The sequence below is a fragment of the Drosophila serrata genome, unplaced genomic scaffold (genome assembly GCF_035046125.1).
Source record: "Drosophila serrata isolate PLE 108 unplaced genomic scaffold, ASM3504612v1 contig_240, whole genome shotgun sequence".
NCBI classification, from domain to species: domain Eukaryota; kingdom Metazoa; phylum Arthropoda; class Insecta; order Diptera; family Drosophilidae; genus Drosophila; species Drosophila serrata.
In genome coordinates, this window is record NW_028257138.1 from 11622295 (window position 1) to 11638474 (window position 16180).

Below are 16180 nucleotides of genomic sequence, written 5' to 3' on the forward strand. Positions count from 1 at the left end.
AGCACAGAGCGAGATGGCCAATCGTTCGGGCTCACTCGTGCAATGCTGAGTTTTGGTATAAATAGAAGCGGCGACGGCGTTTCTACATTAGTTCAGTGGTGACTTTCGAAGTGTTAAAATAAAAGAGTGAAAAATGACTGGTCGCGGTAAAGGAGGCAAAGGCTTGGGAAAAGGTGGCGCCAAGCGTCATCGCAAAGTGCTGCGTGATAACATCCAGGGTATCACAAAGCCAGCTATCCGACGTCTGGCTCGGCGTGGCGGCGTGAAGCGTATCTCTGGACTCATTTACGAGGAAACCCGTGGTGTTCTGAAGGTGTTTCTGGAGAACGTGATCCGTGATGCCGTCACCTACACTGAACACGCCAAGAGGAAGACAGTCACAGCCATGGACGTCGTGTACGCCCTGAAGAGGCAAGGCCGCACCCTGTACGGTTTCGGCGGTTAAAAAATCAGTACAGTCTGTACTCAACAATCGGTCCTTTTCAGGACCACCATTTAATTTCATAAAAGAGAAAAATTATCAAATCAAATTTCATTGCTATATTTCATATTTATTCCAGACGAATAATAACGCCTAATACATTTTAATTGGTCGGGCTTTTCGTAGGTAGGCAATCATGCCGTAGGTAGCTCAAACAGTCCCGATGGGAATGAATTCCCGGTTTTTAAGATGCAAACTGTACCCAACATTTTCAAGAAAATTAATGCTAATGTTTGTCACCGGAATTGTCCCCTGACGACTGTACTTTCTGCATTTTTGCTCCATTTTCGTTTTACACTTTATACCGACCACCTTACTTTAACTATAAAAAAATGTATTTAATAGTTTATGAATTAATTATTTTAAACTTAAGCATATTTGAAAATTGTAGTTTCTTTTGAAATGGTTTGGTCGTCCTGAAAAGGACGTTTGGGTTTGAGTTTGTGTTTCTATGTACAAGTTTGACTTGGCACGCTGTTAAAACGCTTAAGCCTTCTTCTCGGTCTTCTTGGGCAACAGGACAGCCTGGATGTTGGGCAAGACACCTCCCTGGGCAATGGTGACGCCAGAGAGCAGCTTGTTCAACTCTTCGTCGTTGCGGATGGCCAGCTGCAGATGACGCGGGATGATCCTAGTCTTCTTGTTGTCACGAGCAGCATTGCCAGCCAACTCGAGAACCTCAGCGGCCAGATATTCCATAACGGCAGCCAGGTAAACTGGAGCGCCGGCACCAACGCGCTCGGCGTAGTTGCCCTTGCGGAGCAGACGATGAATGCGGCCGACAGGGAACTGAAGTCCGGCACGGTTGGAGCGGGACTTTGCCTTTCCCTTCACTTTGCCACCTTTTCCACGACCAGACATTTTCTCTTATTTCACTTTATTCACTTCACACACACGAAGAACGAATGTAGCTCGAAGGGTCGATGTTCACGAATTTATACTTTTGACTCTGCCTGTGCGTTCAGTAAGGGGTGGGTCGCCACAGACCTGAAAACATTGCTTGATAAAAAGTATAAGAGCGAACACCAAAACTGAACTGCCATGATCAGTGAATCGTGCAGTGAAGTGAAGTGAAATAATGCCGCCGAAAACTAGTGGAAAGGCAGCCAAGAAGGCTGGCAAGGCCCAGAAGAACATCACCAAGAACGACAAGAAGAAGAAGCGGAAGAGGAAGGAGAGCTATGCTATCTACATTTACAAGGTCCTGAAGCAGGTCCATCCCGACACTGGCATTTCCTCGAAAGCGATGAGCATCATGAACAGCTTTGTGAATGACATCTTCGAGCGTATTGCTGCCGAGGCTTCTCGTCTGGCGCACTACAACAAGCGCTCTACCATCACCAGTCGGGAAATCCAAACTGCTGTTCGCCTGCTCCTGCCCGGAGAGTTGGCTAAGCACGCCGTCAGTGAGGGAACCAAGGCTGTCACCAAGTACACCAGCTCCAAGTAAATTTTCTCGCAGATGCGGAGGAACATTAAAAAGGCCCTTTTCAGGGCCACAACAAGTTTTACCAAAGAAACGAAATTTTCAAGAGCCCTATTCTTATTTAATATATAAATAAAAGTAAAATTTTTAAAACAAAATGCTGTTCTGCGGTTTTATAGGGTTAATAAATGTGCAATTTCAATAATATAACCCCTTAAAAAATGTTCCAAAAATGTAGTAATATTTTTTTTTCCTCACGACCAACGCTATATCGATTCAGTTGTTGATGCTGATCAAGAATATATATAATTTATAGGGTCGGAAATGACTACTTCACTGAGATATGCTATTACCAAATCCTAAAAAAGGATTTAATTGGTATAGGCGGATCTACTCTACAGTTAAACACTCCATATTTAAAACATTGATAATTTTTGGTCTCTTTAAGAAGATTTTGTAGCCCTGAAAAGGGCTTGTTTAAATTAATTTCAAATTTCAGAATTCGAAATCTAAAATTGCGATAATAGAGATTATCTTAATTTACTTCTTGGACGCCGTAGTCTTGGCCTTCGGCTTCTTAGCGGTAGCTGGAGCAGTTGCTTTCTTTACTGCCTTCTTGGGCTTGGCGGACGCTGCTGCCTTGGCCTTTGGTGCCTTGGCTGCCTTTGGCTTTGCGGCGGCCGGCTTAGCTTTCGCTGCTGCTGGCTTTGCCTTTACAACTCCAGTTTTCTTAGCATCCTTGGCCTTTGCCTTCTCAGTTTTCTTCTTCTCGGCAGTCTTCTTGGTGGCAACGGCCTTCTTAGCCTTGGGTTTCTTGTCAGCAGCACCGGCAGCTTTCTTTGCGGTGGCCCCGGCTTTCTTGGTGACTACCTTCTTGGTTTTGACCTTCTTCTCAGCAGCCGCAACCTTTGGCTTGGGCTCCTTTTTGGCAGAGGCTGACAGTTTGAAGGAACCAGAAGCACCCTTTCCCTTTGTTTGGATCAGCTTTCCATTGGCCACTGCAGACTTCAAGTACTTCTTGATGAATGGAGCCAGTTTTTGGGCGTCGCATTTGTAGGTGGCAGTGATATATTTCTTGATTGCCAGAAGCGATGAGCCCCCACGTTCCTTCAAGTTCTTGATGGAAGCGTCCACCATTTGCTGAGTTGGCGGATGTGATGGCGGGACTGCAGCCTTCTTTGCCTTTGTAGCTCCTGATCCAGATGCCTTTTTGGCGGCCACCTTCTTCTCAACTGGCGCTGGTGGGGCAGCCACTGGGGACGCGGATGTTGCCACTGCAGAGTCCGACATTTTGCTTCACTATTTCTTTTCGAAAACTAACGAAAAACACTTTTGTTTGTATAGAAATTGCAGCATACTGAAGTGCTTAAGAAAGTTTTTTGAGAATCGAGGAGGAGAGCACTTTAACTATGTGTTTGGCAGCGCTCGTTTACGCTCCCAATGTTTGCTCGATGTGCAATTTCATTTTCTCCTTTTACCTGTGTTGTGTAATTAAATGATACAAGGTTTTAAATATTTTTAGTTCTTAAATGTTTCATAAAACAGTTACATTTATTAAAAGGTGAAATAAGTCTTTGGGTCATTTTGTATGGCTGTCTGAAGTTCAAGATTTAAATTTGTAGGCATAGCATTTCGTTAAAAATCATGTGTAAAAATATTAAATATTTTAAAGATACTAAACATTTTTAAGAAAACGTAAAATTTGAACCTTTTACTTGAAGAAACAATAAAAATAGTTGCAATTTTTACAACAAAAAGTATTTTACGACCACTTTTAAACTGGTCCTCTCATTAAAATATGGTCGACTTTCTTGGTACTATCGGATATGGTTTTAACTACCTAAAAAATATAAATATATTAAAATATATTAATTTTTGTTGATTTTATTAAAAAAATAAGTAAGTTCTTTCAGTCAATAAAGTTTTGAAGGGAATTTATGGATTCGTTTCTTAGTAATGCCCTATTACGTCCCCCATACAACATTCATATTAGAGTTTACCCGAGTCTATTACCCAAGGAGAGACGAAATTAAATACATTTAAGAATGAAATTTTTAGATTTTTAATTAATAGCGTAATTTTAATATCGTAAATGTATCTGGTGTATCAAAAAAGTTTTTTATCTCTTATATATACATATATTTTTGTTAATAGAATATTTGCCTTATTGCTTGTATTAGCATTTTTATTCCCATTTCATTACGATCTCAAAAACTATGCATTAAAAAATATACTGGATTATGTTTGAATAAACCTTTCCATACAAATGGTTCATAAATAAGTCTTTAACATAACTTTTAAAAATATCTGCTTTGTATTTCGAATTTTGTACCGATACCTACTAAAAGTATCTCACTACACACATTTAAAGAACGTATTTATTTTCCATGTATACATTCTGACAAATTTAACCAGAAAAACGCAAGGAGAATGTTTTATTTAAAAAATGTTAATAATTATAGATATGAAAATTTATAGTCTCAGTTTTAAAGATATTTGTGGTCCTGAAAAGGACCGATTTGTACAAAATGTATTGCCGCTTTGGCTGCTAGTCAAAAGCAACTTAAGCACGCTCGCCACGGATGCGACGGGCCAGCTGGATGTCCTTGGGCATGATTGTGACTCGCTTGGCGTGGATGGCACACAAGTTGGTGTCTTCAAAGAGACCAACCAGATAGGCTTCGCTAGCTTCCTGCAGAGCCATTACGGCAGAGCTCTGGAATCGCAGGTCAGTCTTGAAGTCCTGAGCGATTTCACGCACCAGACGCTGGAAAGGCAGCTTGCGGATCAGCAGCTCGGTACTCTTCTGGTACCGACGGATCTCACGCAGAGCCACAGTTCCTGGGCGATAGCGATGGGGCTTCTTCACGCCACCGGTGGCTGGAGCACTCTTGCGAGCGGCCTTGGTTGCCAGTTGTTTGCGTGGTGCCTTGCCACCAGTAGATTTGCGAGCGGTCTGCTTGGTACGAGCCATTTTAGATATTACTTCTTGTCACTGTTCACTTCACGAGTCTGAAACACACAATAAACGAGCAACCCATTGCTACCTACTTATATAGCAAAACGTGGAGGGTTGAAAAGAGAGCCGCAGCAGATGCCATCTCATTTTTCGAGCACAGAGCGAGATGGCCAATCGTTCGGGCTCACTCGTGCAATGCTGAGTTTTGGTATAAATAGAAGCGGCGACGGCGTTTCTACATTAGTTCAGTGGTGACTTTCGAAGTGTTAAAATAAAAGAGTGAAAAATGACTGGTCGCGGTAAAGGAGGCAAAGGCTTGGGAAAAGGTGGCGCCAAGCGTCATCGCAAAGTGCTGCGTGATAACATCCAGGGTATCACAAAGCCAGCTATCCGACGTCTGGCTCGGCGTGGCGGCGTGAAGCGTATCTCTGGACTCATTTACGAGGAAACCCGTGGTGTTCTGAAGGTGTTTCTGGAGAACGTGATCCGTGATGCCGTCACCTACACTGAACACGCCAAGAGGAAGACAGTCACAGCCATGGACGTCGTGTACGCCCTGAAGAGGCAAGGCCGCACCCTGTACGGTTTCGGCGGTTAAAAAATCAGTACAGTCTGTACTCAACAATCGGTCCTTTTCAGGACCACCATTTAATTTCATAAAAGAGAAAAATTATCAAATCAAATTTCATTGCTATATTTCATATTTATTCCAGACGAATAATAACGCCTAATACATTTTAATTGGTCGGGCTTTTCGTAGGTAGGCAATCATGCCGTAGGTAGCTCAAACAGTCCCGATGGGAATGAATTCCCGGTTTTTAAGATGCAAACTGTACCCAACATTTTCAAGAAAATTAATGCTAATGTTTGTCACCGGAATTGTCCCCTGACGACTGTACTTTCTGCATTTTTGCTCCATTTTCGTTTTACACTTTATACCGACCACCTTACTTTAACTATAAAAAAATGTATTTAATAGTTTATGAATTAATTATTTTAAACTTAAGCATATTTGAAAATTGTAGTTTCTTTTGAAATGGTTTGGTCGTCCTGAAAAGGACGTTTGGGTTTGAGTTTGTGTTTCTATGTACAAGTTTGACTTGGCACGCTGTTAAAACGCTTAAGCCTTCTTCTCGGTCTTCTTGGGCAACAGGACAGCCTGGATGTTGGGCAAGACACCTCCCTGGGCAATGGTGACGCCAGAGAGCAGCTTGTTCAACTCTTCGTCGTTGCGGATGGCCAGCTGCAGATGACGCGGGATGATCCTAGTCTTCTTGTTGTCACGAGCAGCATTGCCAGCCAACTCGAGAACCTCAGCGGCCAGATATTCCATAACGGCAGCCAGGTAAACTGGAGCGCCGGCACCAACGCGCTCGGCGTAGTTGCCCTTGCGGAGCAGACGATGAATGCGGCCGACAGGGAACTGAAGTCCGGCACGGTTGGAGCGGGACTTTGCCTTTCCCTTCACTTTGCCACCTTTTCCACGACCAGACATTTTCTCTTATTTCACTTTATTCACTTCACACACACGAAGAACGAATGTAGCTCGAAGGGTCGATGTTCACGAATTTATACTTTTGACTCTGCCTGTGCGTTCAGTAAGGGGTGGGTCGCCACAGACCTGAAAACATTGCTTGATAAAAAGTATAAGAGCGAACACCAAAACTGAACTGCCATGATCAGTGAATCGTGCAGTGAAGTGAAGTGAAATAATGCCGCCGAAAACTAGTGGAAAGGCAGCCAAGAAGGCTGGCAAGGCCCAGAAGAACATCACCAAGAACGACAAGAAGAAGAAGCGGAAGAGGAAGGAGAGCTATGCTATCTACATTTACAAGGTCCTGAAGCAGGTCCATCCCGACACTGGCATTTCCTCGAAAGCGATGAGCATCATGAACAGCTTTGTGAATGACATCTTCGAGCGTATTGCTGCCGAGGCTTCTCGTCTGGCGCACTACAACAAGCGCTCTACCATCACCAGTCGGGAAATCCAAACTGCTGTTCGCCTGCTCCTGCCCGGAGAGTTGGCTAAGCACGCCGTCAGTGAGGGAACCAAGGCTGTCACCAAGTACACCAGCTCCAAGTAAATTTTCTCGCAGATGCGGAGGAACATTAAAAAGGCCCTTTTCAGGGCCACAACAAGTTTTACCAAAGAAACGAAATTTTCAAGAGCCCTATTCTTATTTAATATATAAATAAAAGTAAAATTTTTAAAACAAAATGCTGTTCTGCGGTTTTATAGGGTTAATAAATGTGCAATTTCAATAATATAACCCCTTAAAAAATGTTCCAAAAATGTAGTAATATTTTTTTTTCCTCACGACCAACGCTATATCGATTCAGTTGTTGATGCTGATCAAGAATATATATAATTTATAGGGTCGGAAATGACTACTTCACTGAGATATGCTATTACCAAATCCTAAAAAAGGATTTAATTGGTATAGGCGGATCTACTCTACAGTTAAACACTCCATATTTAAAACATTGATAATTTTTGGTCTCTTTAAGAAGATTTTGTAGCCCTGAAAAGGGCTTGTTTAAATTAATTTCAAATTTCAGAATTCGAAATCTAAAATTGCGATAATAGAGATTATCTTAATTTACTTCTTGGACGCCGTAGTCTTGGCCTTCGGCTTCTTAGCGGTAGCTGGAGCAGTTGCTTTCTTTACTGCCTTCTTGGGCTTGGCGGACGCTGCTGCCTTGGCCTTTGGTGCCTTGGCTGCCTTTGGCTTTGCGGCGGCCGGCTTAGCTTTCGCTGCTGCTGGCTTTGCCTTTACAACTCCAGTTTTCTTAGCATCCTTGGCCTTTGCCTTCTCAGTTTTCTTCTTCTCGGCAGTCTTCTTGGTGGCAACGGCCTTCTTAGCCTTGGGTTTCTTGTCAGCAGCACCGGCAGCTTTCTTTGCGGTGGCCCCGGCTTTCTTGGTGACTACCTTCTTGGTTTTGACCTTCTTCTCAGCAGCCGCAACCTTTGGCTTGGGCTCCTTTTTGGCAGAGGCTGACAGTTTGAAGGAACCAGAAGCACCCTTTCCCTTTGTTTGGATCAGCTTTCCATTGGCCACTGCAGACTTCAAGTACTTCTTGATGAATGGAGCCAGTTTTTGGGCGTCGCATTTGTAGGTGGCAGTGATATATTTCTTGATTGCCAGAAGCGATGAGCCCCCACGTTCCTTCAAGTTCTTGATGGAAGCGTCCACCATTTGCTGAGTTGGCGGATGTGATGGCGGGACTGCAGCCTTCTTTGCCTTTGTAGCTCCTGATCCAGATGCCTTTTTGGCGGCCACCTTCTTCTCAACTGGCGCTGGTGGGGCAGCCACTGGGGACGCGGATGTTGCCACTGCAGAGTCCGACATTTTGCTTCACTATTTCTTTTCGAAAACTAACGAAAAACACTTTTGTTTGTATAGAAATTGCAGCATACTGAAGTGCTTAAGAAAGTTTTTTGAGAATCGAGGAGGAGAGCACTTTAACTATGTGTTTGGCAGCGCTCGTTTACGCTCCCAATGTTTGCTCGATGTGCAATTTCATTTTCTCCTTTTACCTGTGTTGTGTAATTAAATGATACAAGGTTTTAAATATTTTTAGTTCTTAAATGTTTCATAAAACAGTTACATTTATTAAAAGGTGAAATAAGTCTTTGGGTCATTTTGTATGGCTGTCTGAAGTTCAAGATTTAAATTTGTAGGCATAGCATTTCGTTAAAAATCATGTGTAAAAATATTAAATATTTTAAAGATACTAAACATTTTTAAGAAAACGTAAAATTTGAACCTTTTACTTGAAGAAACAATAAAAATAGTTGCAATTTTTACAACAAAAAGTATTTTACGACCACTTTTAAACTGGTCCTCTCATTAAAATATGGTCGACTTTCTTGGTACTATCCGATATGGTTTTAACTACCTAAAAAATATAAATATATTAAAATATATTAATTTTTGTTGATTTTATTAAAAAAATAAGTAAGTTCTTTCAGTCAATAAAGTTTTGAAGGGAATTTATGGATTCGTTTCTTAGTAATGCCCTATTACGTCCCCCATACAACATTCATATTAGAGTTTACCCGAGTCTATTACCCAAGGAGAGACGAAATTAAATACATTTAAGAATGAAATTTTTAGATTTTTAATTAATAGCGTAATTTTAATATCGTAAATGTATCTGGTGTATCAAAAAAGTTTTTTATCTCTTATATATACATATATTTTTGTTAATAGAATATTTGCCTTATTGCTTGTATTAGCATTTTTATTCCCATTTCATTACGATCTCAAAAACTATGCATTAAAAAATATACTGGATTATGTTTGAATAAACCTTTCCATACAAATGGTTCATAAATAAGTCTTTAACATAACTTTTAAAAATATCTGCTTTGTATTTCGAATTTTGTACCGATACCTACTAAAAGTATCTCACTACACACATTTAAAGAACGTATTTATTTTCCATGTATACATTCTGACAAATTTAACCAGAAAAACGCAAGGAGAATGTTTTATTTAAAAAATGTTAATAATTATAGATATGAAAATTTATAGTCTCAGTTTTAAAGATATTTGTGGTCCTGAAAAGGACCGATTTGTACAAAATGTATTGCCGCTTTGGCTGCTAGTCAAAAGCAACTTAAGCACGCTCGCCACGGATGCGACGGGCCAGCTGGATGTCCTTGGGCATGATTGTGACTCGCTTGGCGTGGATGGCACACAAGTTGGTGTCTTCAAAGAGACCAACCAGATAGGCTTCGCTAGCTTCCTGCAGAGCCATTACGGCAGAGCTCTGGAATCGCAGGTCAGTCTTGAAGTCCTGAGCGATTTCACGCACCAGACGCTGGAAAGGCAGCTTGCGGATCAGCAGCTCGGTACTCTTCTGGTACCGACGGATCTCACGCAGAGCCACAGTTCCTGGGCGATAGCGATGGGGCTTCTTCACGCCACCGGTGGCTGGAGCACTCTTGCGAGCGGCCTTGGTTGCCAGTTGTTTGCGTGGTGCCTTGCCACCAGTAGATTTGCGAGCGGTCTGCTTGGTACGAGCCATTTTAGATATTACTTCTTGTCACTGTTCACTTCACGAGTCTGAAACACACAATAAACGAGCAACCCATTGCTACCTACTTATATAGCAAAACGTGGAGGGTTGAAAAGAGAGCCGCAGCAGATGCCATCTCATTTTTCGAGCACAGAGCGAGATGGCCAATCGTTCGGGCTCACTCGTGCAATGCTGAGTTTTGGTATAAATAGAAGCGGCGACGGCGTTTCTACATTAGTTCAGTGGTGACTTTCGAAGTGTTAAAATAAAAGAGTGAAAAATGACTGGTCGCGGTAAAGGAGGCAAAGGCTTGGGAAAAGGTGGCGCCAAGCGTCATCGCAAAGTGCTGCGTGATAACATCCAGGGTATCACAAAGCCAGCTATCCGACGTCTGGCTCGGCGTGGCGGCGTGAAGCGTATCTCTGGACTCATTTACGAGGAAACCCGTGGTGTTCTGAAGGTGTTTCTGGAGAACGTGATCCGTGATGCCGTCACCTACACTGAACACGCCAAGAGGAAGACAGTCACAGCCATGGACGTCGTGTACGCCCTGAAGAGGCAAGGCCGCACCCTGTACGGTTTCGGCGGTTAAAAAATCAGTACAGTCTGTACTCAACAATCGGTCCTTTTCAGGACCACCATTTAATTTCATAAAAGAGAAAAATTATCAAATCAAATTTCATTGCTATATTTCATATTTATTCCAGACGAATAATAACGCCTAATACATTTTAATTGGTCGGGCTTTTCGTAGGTAGGCAATCATGCCGTAGGTAGCTCAAACAGTCCCGATGGGAATGAATTCCCGGTTTTTAAGATGCAAACTGTACCCAACATTTTCAAGAAAATTAATGCTAATGTTTGTCACCGGAATTGTCCCCTGACGACTGTACTTTCTGCATTTTTGCTCCATTTTCGTTTTACACTTTATACCGACCACCTTACTTTAACTATAAAAAAATGTATTTAATAGTTTATGAATTAATTATTTTAAACTTAAGCATATTTGAAAATTGTAGTTTCTTTTGAAATGGTTTGGTCGTCCTGAAAAGGACGTTTGGGTTTGAGTTTGTGTTTCTATGTACAAGTTTGACTTGGCACGCTGTTAAAACGCTTAAGCCTTCTTCTCGGTCTTCTTGGGCAACAGGACAGCCTGGATGTTGGGCAAGACACCTCCCTGGGCAATGGTGACGCCAGAGAGCAGCTTGTTCAACTCTTCGTCGTTGCGGATGGCCAGCTGCAGATGACGCGGGATGATCCTAGTCTTCTTGTTGTCACGAGCAGCATTGCCAGCCAACTCGAGAACCTCAGCGGCCAGATATTCCATAACGGCAGCCAGGTAAACTGGAGCGCCGGCACCAACGCGCTCGGCGTAGTTGCCCTTGCGGAGCAGACGATGAATGCGGCCGACAGGGAACTGAAGTCCGGCACGGTTGGAGCGGGACTTTGCCTTTCCCTTCACTTTGCCACCTTTTCCACGACCAGACATTTTCTCTTATTTCACTTTATTCACTTCACACACACGAAGAACGAATGTAGCTCGAAGGGTCGATGTTCACGAATTTATACTTTTGACTCTGCCTGTGCGTTCAGTAAGGGGTGGGTCGCCACAGACCTGAAAACATTGCTTGATAAAAAGTATAAGAGCGAACACCAAAACTGAACTGCTATGATCAGTGAATCGTGCAGTGAAGTGAAGTGAAATAATGCCGCCGAAAACTAGTGGAAAGGCAGCCAAGAAGGCTGGCAAGGCCCAGAAGAACATCACCAAGAACGACAAGAAGAAGAAGCGGAAGAGGAAGGAGAGCTATGCTATCTACATTTACAAGGTCCTGAAGCAGGTCCATCCCGACACTGGCATTTCCTCGAAAGCGATGAGCATCATGAACAGCTTTGTGAATGACATCTTCGAGCGTATTGCTGCCGAGGCTTCTCGTCTGGCGCACTACAACAAGCGCTCTACCATCACCAGTCGGGAAATCCAAACTGCTGTTCGCCTGCTCCTGCCCGGAGAGTTGGCTAAGCACGCCGTCAGTGAGGGAACCAAGGCTGTCACCAAGTACACCAGCTCCAAGTAAATTTTCTCGCAGATGCGGAGGAACATTAAAAAGGCCCTTTTCAGGGCCACAACAAGTTTTACCAAAGAAACGAAATTTTCAAGAGCCCTATTCTTATTTAATATATAAATAAAAGTAAAATTTTTAAAACAAAATGCTGTTCTGCGGTTTTATAGGGTTAATAAATGTGCAATTTCAATAATATAACCCCTTAAAAAATGTTCCAAAAATGTAGTAATATTTTTTTTTCCTCACGACCAACGCTATATCGATTCAGTTGTTGATGCTGATCAAGAATATATATAATTTATAGGGTCGGAAATGACTACTTCACTGAGATATGCTATTACCAAATCCTAAAAAAGGATTTAATTGGTATAGGCGGATCTACTCTACAGTTAAACACTCCATATTTAAAACATTGATAATTTTTGGTCTCTTTAAGAAGATTTTGTAGCCCTGAAAAGGGCTTGTTTAAATTAATTTCAAATTTCAGAATTCGAAATCTAAAATTGCGATAATAGAGATTATCTTAATTTACTTCTTGGACGCCGTAGTCTTGGCCTTCGGCTTCTTAGCGGTAGCTGGAGCAGTTGCTTTCTTTACTGCCTTCTTGGGCTTGGCGGACGCTGCTGCCTTGGCCTTTGGTGCCTTGGCTGCCTTTGGCTTTGCGGCGGCCGGCTTAGCTTTCGCTGCTGCTGGCTTTGCCTTTACAACTCCAGTTTTCTTAGCATCCTTGGCCTTTGCCTTCTCAGTTTTCTTCTTCTCGGCAGTCTTCTTGGTGGCAACGGCCTTCTTAGCCTTGGGTTTCTTGTCAGCAGCACCGGCAGCTTTCTTTGCGGTGGCCCCGGCTTTCTTGGTGACTACCTTCTTGGTTTTGACCTTCTTCTCAGCAGCCGCAACCTTTGGCTTGGGCTCCTTTTTGGCAGAGGCTGACAGTTTGAAGGAACCAGAAGCACCCTTTCCCTTTGTTTGGATCAGCTTTCCATTGGCCACTGCAGACTTCAAGTACTTCTTGATGAATGGAGCCAGTTTTTGGGCGTCGCATTTGTAGGTGGCAGTGATATATTTCTTGATTGCCAGAAGCGATGAGCCCCCACGTTCCTTCAAGTTCTTGATGGAAGCGTCCACCATTTGCTGAGTTGGCGGATGTGATGGCGGGACTGCAGCCTTCTTTGCCTTTGTAGCTCCTGATCCAGATGCCTTTTTGGCGGCCACCTTCTTCTCAACTGGCGCTGGTGGGGCAGCCACTGGGGACGCGGATGTTGCCACTGCAGAGTCCGACATTTTGCTTCACTATTTCTTTTCGAAAACTAACGAAAAACACTTTTGTTTGTATAGAAATTGCAGCATACTGAAGTGCTTAAGAAAGTTTTTTGAGAATCGAGGAGGAGAGCACTTTAACTATGTGTTTGGCAGCGCTCGTTTACGCTCCCAATGTTTGCTCGATGTGCAATTTCATTTTCTCCTTTTACCTGTGTTGTGTAATTAAATGATACAAGGTTTTAAATATTTTTAGTTCTTAAATGTTTCATAAAACAGTTACATTTATTAAAAGGTGAAATAAGTCTTTGGGTCATTTTGTATGGCTGTCTGAAGTTCAAGATTTAAATTTGTAGGCATAGCATTTCGTTAAAAATCATGTGTAAAAATATTAAATATTTTAAAGATACTAAACATTTTTAAGAAAACGTAAAATTTGAACCTTTTACTTGAAGAAACAATAAAAATAGTTGCAATTTTTACAACAAAAAGTATTTTACGACCACTTTTAAACTGGTCCTCTCATTAAAAAATGGTCGACTTTCTTGGTACTATCGGATATGGATTTAACTACCTAAAAAATATAAATATATTAAAATATATTAATTTTTGTTGATTTTATTAAAAAAATAAGTAAGTTCTTTTAGTCAATAAAGTTTTGAAGGGAATTTATGGATTCGTTTCTTAGTAATGCCCTATTACGTCCCCCATACAACATTCATATTAGAGTTTACCCGAGTCTATTACCCAAGGAGAGACGAAATTAAATACATTTAAGAATGAAATTTTTAGATTTTTAATTAATAGCGTAATTTTAATATCGTAAATGTATCTGGTGTATCAAAAAAGTTTTTTATCTCTTATATATACATATATTTTTGTTAATAGAATATTTGCCTTATTGCTTGTATTAGCATTTTTATTCCCATTTCATTACGATCTCAAAAACTATGCATTAAAAAATATACTGGATTATGTTTGAATAAACCTTTCCATACAAATGGTTCATAAATAAGTCTTTAACATAACTTTTAAAAATATCTGCTTTGTATTTCGAATTTTGTACCGATACCTACTAAAAGTATCTCACTACACACATTTAAAGAACGTATTTATTTTCCATGTATACATTCTGACAAATTTAACCAGAAAAACGCAAGGAGAATGTTTTATTTAAAAAATGTTAATAATTATAGATATGAAAATTTATAGTCTCAGTTTTAAAGATATTTGTGGTCCTGAAAAGGACCGATTTGTACAAAATGTATTGCCGCTTTGGCTGCTAGTCAAAAGCAACTTAAGCACGCTCGCCACGGATGCGACGGGCCAGCTGGATGTCCTTGGGCATGATTGTGACTCGCTTGGCGTGGATGGCACACAAGTTGGTGTCTTCAAAGAGACCAACCAGATAGGCTTCGCTAGCTTCCTGCAGAGCCATTACGGCAGAGCTCTGGAATCGCAGGTCAGTCTTGAAGTCCTGAGCGATTTCACGCACCAGACGCTGGAAAGGCAGCTTGCGGATCAGCAGCTCGGTACTCTTCTGGTACCGACGGATCTCACGCAGAGCCACAGTTCCTGGGCGATAGCGATGGGGCTTCTTCACGCCACCGGTGGCTGGAGCACTCTTGCGAGCGGCCTTGGTTGCCAGTTGTTTGCGTGGTGCCTTGCCACCAGTAGATTTGCGAGCGGTCTGCTTGGTACGAGCCATTTTAGATATTACTTCTTGTCACTGTTCACTTCACGAGTCTGAAAACACAATAAACGAGCAACCCGTTGCTACCTACTTATATAGCAAAACGTGGAGGGTTGAAAAGAGAGCCGCAGCAGATGCCATCTCATTTTTCGAGCACAGAGCGAGATGGCCAATCGTTCGGGCTCACTCGTGCAATGCTGAGTTTTGGTATAAATAGAAGCGGCGACGGCGTTTCTACATTAGTTCAGTGGTGACTTTCGAAGTGTTAAAATAAAAGAGTGAAAAATGACTGGTCGCGGTAAAGGAGGCAAAGGCTTGGGAAAAGGTGGCGCCAAGCGTCATCGCAAAGTGCTGCGTGATAACATCCAGGGTATCACAAAGCCAGCTATCCGACGTCTGGCTCGGCGTGGCGGCGTGAAGCGTATCTCTGGACTCATTTACGAGGAAACCCGTGGTGTTCTGAAGGTGTTTCTGGAGAACGTGATCCGTGATGCCGTCACCTACACTGAACACGCCAAGAGGAAGACAGTCACAGCCATGGACGTCGTGTACGCCCTGAAGAGGCAAGGCCGCACCCTGTACGGTTTCGGCGGTTAAAAAATCAGTACAGTCTGTACTCAACAATCGGTCCTTTTCAGGACCACCATTTAATTTCATAAAAGAGAAAAATTATCAAATCAAATTTCATTGCTATATTTCATATTTATTCCAGACGAATAATAACGCCTAATACATTTTAATTGGTCGGGCTTTTCGTAGGTAGGCAATCATGCCGTAGGTAGCTCAAACAGTCCCGATGGGAATGAATTCCCGGTTTTTAAGATGCAAACTGTACCCAACATTTTCAAGAAAATTAATGCTAATGTTTGTCACCGGAATTGTCCCCTGACGACTGTACTTTCTGCATTTTTGCTCCATTTTCGTTTTACACTTTATACCGACCACCTTACTTTAACTATAAAAAAATGTATTTAATAGTTTATGAATTAATTATTTTAAACTTAAGCATATTTGAAAATTGTAGTTTCTTTTGAAATGGTTTGGTCGTCCTGAAAAGGACGTTTGGGTTTGAGTTTGTGTTTCTATGTACAAGTTTGACTTGGCACGCTGTTAAAACGCTTAAGCCTTCTTCTCGGTCTTCTTGGGCAACAGGACAGCCTGGATGTTGGGCAAGACACCTCCCTGGGCAATGGTGACGCCAGAGAGCAGCTTGTTCAACTCTTCGTCGTTGCGGATGGCCAGCTGCAGATGACGCGGGATGATCCTAGTCTTCTTG

The 16180-nt window shown here is 42.2% G+C and overlaps 16 protein-coding genes across 16 annotated transcripts; 7 read left to right on the forward strand and 9 right to left on the reverse strand.

Moving 5' to 3' along the window:
- The first annotated feature begins 2 nt into the window (after positions 1-2).
- LOC110182144 (histone H4) lies at positions 3-858 on the forward strand. The gene has a single exon (XM_020950155.2). The coding sequence runs from the start codon at positions 134-136 to the stop codon at positions 443-445; it is 312 nt and encodes a 103-aa protein (XP_020805814.1). The 5' UTR covers positions 3-133; the 3' UTR covers positions 446-858.
- A 29-nt stretch (positions 859-887) lies between these two features.
- On the reverse strand, positions 888-1342 carry LOC110182161 (histone H2A). The gene has a single exon (XM_020950165.2). The coding sequence runs from the start codon at positions 1340-1342 to the stop codon at positions 968-970; it is 375 nt and encodes a 124-aa protein (XP_020805824.2). The 3' UTR covers positions 888-967.
- A 133-nt stretch (positions 1343-1475) lies between these two features.
- Positions 1476-2065, forward strand: LOC110182412 (histone H2B). Its single transcript, XM_020950449.2, has one exon. It carries the CDS (start codon positions 1560-1562, stop codon positions 1929-1931), a length of 372 nt encoding a protein of 123 aa, XP_020806108.1. The 5' UTR covers positions 1476-1559; the 3' UTR covers positions 1932-2065.
- A 294-nt stretch (positions 2066-2359) lies between these two features.
- On the reverse strand, positions 2360-3197 carry LOC110182416 (histone H1-like). The gene has a single exon (XM_020950452.2). It carries the CDS (start codon positions 3195-3197, stop codon positions 2448-2450), a length of 750 nt encoding a protein of 249 aa, XP_020806111.1. The 3' UTR covers positions 2360-2447.
- Positions 2821-4912, reverse strand: LOC147644064 (histone H3). The gene has a single exon (XM_086831157.1). It carries the CDS (start codon positions 4879-4881, stop codon positions 4471-4473), a length of 411 nt encoding a protein of 136 aa, XP_086687283.1. The 5' UTR covers positions 4882-4912; the 3' UTR covers positions 2821-4470.
- Positions 4913-5021: 109 nt separating this feature from the next.
- LOC110180708 (histone H4) lies at positions 5022-5877 on the forward strand. The gene has a single exon (XM_020948389.2). It carries the CDS (start codon positions 5153-5155, stop codon positions 5462-5464), a length of 312 nt encoding a protein of 103 aa, XP_020804048.1. The 5' UTR covers positions 5022-5152; the 3' UTR covers positions 5465-5877.
- Positions 5878-5906: 29 nt separating this feature from the next.
- On the reverse strand, positions 5907-6361 carry LOC110180670 (histone H2A). Its single transcript, XM_086831158.1, has one exon. It carries the CDS (start codon positions 6359-6361, stop codon positions 5987-5989), a length of 375 nt encoding a protein of 124 aa, XP_086687284.1. The 3' UTR covers positions 5907-5986.
- Positions 6362-6494: 133 nt separating this feature from the next.
- Positions 6495-7084, forward strand: LOC110182419 (histone H2B). The gene has a single exon (XM_020950456.2). It carries the CDS (start codon positions 6579-6581, stop codon positions 6948-6950), a length of 372 nt encoding a protein of 123 aa, XP_020806115.1. The 5' UTR covers positions 6495-6578; the 3' UTR covers positions 6951-7084.
- A 294-nt stretch (positions 7085-7378) lies between these two features.
- Positions 7379-8263, reverse strand: LOC110182417 (histone H1-like). The gene has a single exon (XM_020950453.2). It carries the CDS (start codon positions 8214-8216, stop codon positions 7467-7469), a length of 750 nt encoding a protein of 249 aa, XP_020806112.1. The 5' UTR covers positions 8217-8263; the 3' UTR covers positions 7379-7466.
- Positions 8264-9421: 1158 nt separating this feature from the next.
- On the reverse strand, positions 9422-9931 carry LOC147644065 (histone H3). The gene has a single exon (XM_086831159.1). The coding sequence runs from the start codon at positions 9898-9900 to the stop codon at positions 9490-9492; it is 411 nt and encodes a 136-aa protein (XP_086687285.1). The 5' UTR covers positions 9901-9931; the 3' UTR covers positions 9422-9489.
- A 109-nt stretch (positions 9932-10040) lies between these two features.
- On the forward strand, positions 10041-10896 carry LOC110182420 (histone H4). Its single transcript, XM_020950457.2, has one exon. The coding sequence runs from the start codon at positions 10172-10174 to the stop codon at positions 10481-10483; it is 312 nt and encodes a 103-aa protein (XP_020806116.1). The 5' UTR covers positions 10041-10171; the 3' UTR covers positions 10484-10896.
- Positions 10897-10925: 29 nt separating this feature from the next.
- Positions 10926-11380, reverse strand: LOC110180671 (histone H2A). Its single transcript, XM_020950450.2, has one exon. It carries the CDS (start codon positions 11378-11380, stop codon positions 11006-11008), a length of 375 nt encoding a protein of 124 aa, XP_020806109.1. The 3' UTR covers positions 10926-11005.
- Positions 11381-11566: 186 nt separating this feature from the next.
- On the forward strand, positions 11567-12103 carry LOC110182414 (histone H2B). Its single transcript, XM_020950451.2, has one exon. The coding sequence runs from the start codon at positions 11598-11600 to the stop codon at positions 11967-11969; it is 372 nt and encodes a 123-aa protein (XP_020806110.1). The 5' UTR covers positions 11567-11597; the 3' UTR covers positions 11970-12103.
- Positions 12104-12397: 294 nt separating this feature from the next.
- On the reverse strand, positions 12398-13282 carry LOC110182131 (histone H1-like). Its single transcript, XM_020950140.2, has one exon. It carries the CDS (start codon positions 13233-13235, stop codon positions 12486-12488), a length of 750 nt encoding a protein of 249 aa, XP_020805799.1. The 5' UTR covers positions 13236-13282; the 3' UTR covers positions 12398-12485.
- Positions 13283-14440: 1158 nt separating this feature from the next.
- Positions 14441-14973, reverse strand: LOC147644066 (histone H3). Its single transcript, XM_086831161.1, has one exon. The coding sequence runs from the start codon at positions 14917-14919 to the stop codon at positions 14509-14511; it is 411 nt and encodes a 136-aa protein (XP_086687287.1). The 5' UTR covers positions 14920-14973; the 3' UTR covers positions 14441-14508.
- A 45-nt stretch (positions 14974-15018) lies between these two features.
- Positions 15019-15914, forward strand: LOC147644067 (histone H4). The gene has a single exon (XM_086831162.1). It carries the CDS (start codon positions 15190-15192, stop codon positions 15499-15501), a length of 312 nt encoding a protein of 103 aa, XP_086687288.1. The 5' UTR covers positions 15019-15189; the 3' UTR covers positions 15502-15914.
- The last annotated feature ends 266 nt before the right edge of the window (positions 15915-16180 follow it).

Coding starts and splice junctions, on each gene's coding strand:
- LOC110182144 (XM_020950155.2), top strand. CDS start 134: ATGACTGGTCGCGGTAAAGGAGGCAAAGGCTTGGGAAAAGGTGGCGCC.
- LOC110182161 (XM_020950165.2), bottom strand. CDS start 1,342: ATGTCTGGTCGTGGAAAAGGTGGCAAAGTGAAGGGAAAGGCAAAGTCC.
- LOC110182412 (XM_020950449.2), top strand. CDS start 1,560: ATGCCGCCGAAAACTAGTGGAAAGGCAGCCAAGAAGGCTGGCAAGGCC.
- LOC110182416 (XM_020950452.2), bottom strand. CDS start 3,197: ATGTCGGACTCTGCAGTGGCAACATCCGCGTCCCCAGTGGCTGCCCCA.
- LOC147644064 (XM_086831157.1), bottom strand. CDS start 4,881: ATGGCTCGTACCAAGCAGACCGCTCGCAAATCTACTGGTGGCAAGGCA.
- LOC110180708 (XM_020948389.2), top strand. CDS start 5,153: ATGACTGGTCGCGGTAAAGGAGGCAAAGGCTTGGGAAAAGGTGGCGCC.
- LOC110180670 (XM_086831158.1), bottom strand. CDS start 6,361: ATGTCTGGTCGTGGAAAAGGTGGCAAAGTGAAGGGAAAGGCAAAGTCC.
- LOC110182419 (XM_020950456.2), top strand. CDS start 6,579: ATGCCGCCGAAAACTAGTGGAAAGGCAGCCAAGAAGGCTGGCAAGGCC.
- LOC110182417 (XM_020950453.2), bottom strand. CDS start 8,216: ATGTCGGACTCTGCAGTGGCAACATCCGCGTCCCCAGTGGCTGCCCCA.
- LOC147644065 (XM_086831159.1), bottom strand. CDS start 9,900: ATGGCTCGTACCAAGCAGACCGCTCGCAAATCTACTGGTGGCAAGGCA.
- LOC110182420 (XM_020950457.2), top strand. CDS start 10,172: ATGACTGGTCGCGGTAAAGGAGGCAAAGGCTTGGGAAAAGGTGGCGCC.
- LOC110180671 (XM_020950450.2), bottom strand. CDS start 11,380: ATGTCTGGTCGTGGAAAAGGTGGCAAAGTGAAGGGAAAGGCAAAGTCC.
- LOC110182414 (XM_020950451.2), top strand. CDS start 11,598: ATGCCGCCGAAAACTAGTGGAAAGGCAGCCAAGAAGGCTGGCAAGGCC.
- LOC110182131 (XM_020950140.2), bottom strand. CDS start 13,235: ATGTCGGACTCTGCAGTGGCAACATCCGCGTCCCCAGTGGCTGCCCCA.
- LOC147644066 (XM_086831161.1), bottom strand. CDS start 14,919: ATGGCTCGTACCAAGCAGACCGCTCGCAAATCTACTGGTGGCAAGGCA.
- LOC147644067 (XM_086831162.1), top strand. CDS start 15,190: ATGACTGGTCGCGGTAAAGGAGGCAAAGGCTTGGGAAAAGGTGGCGCC.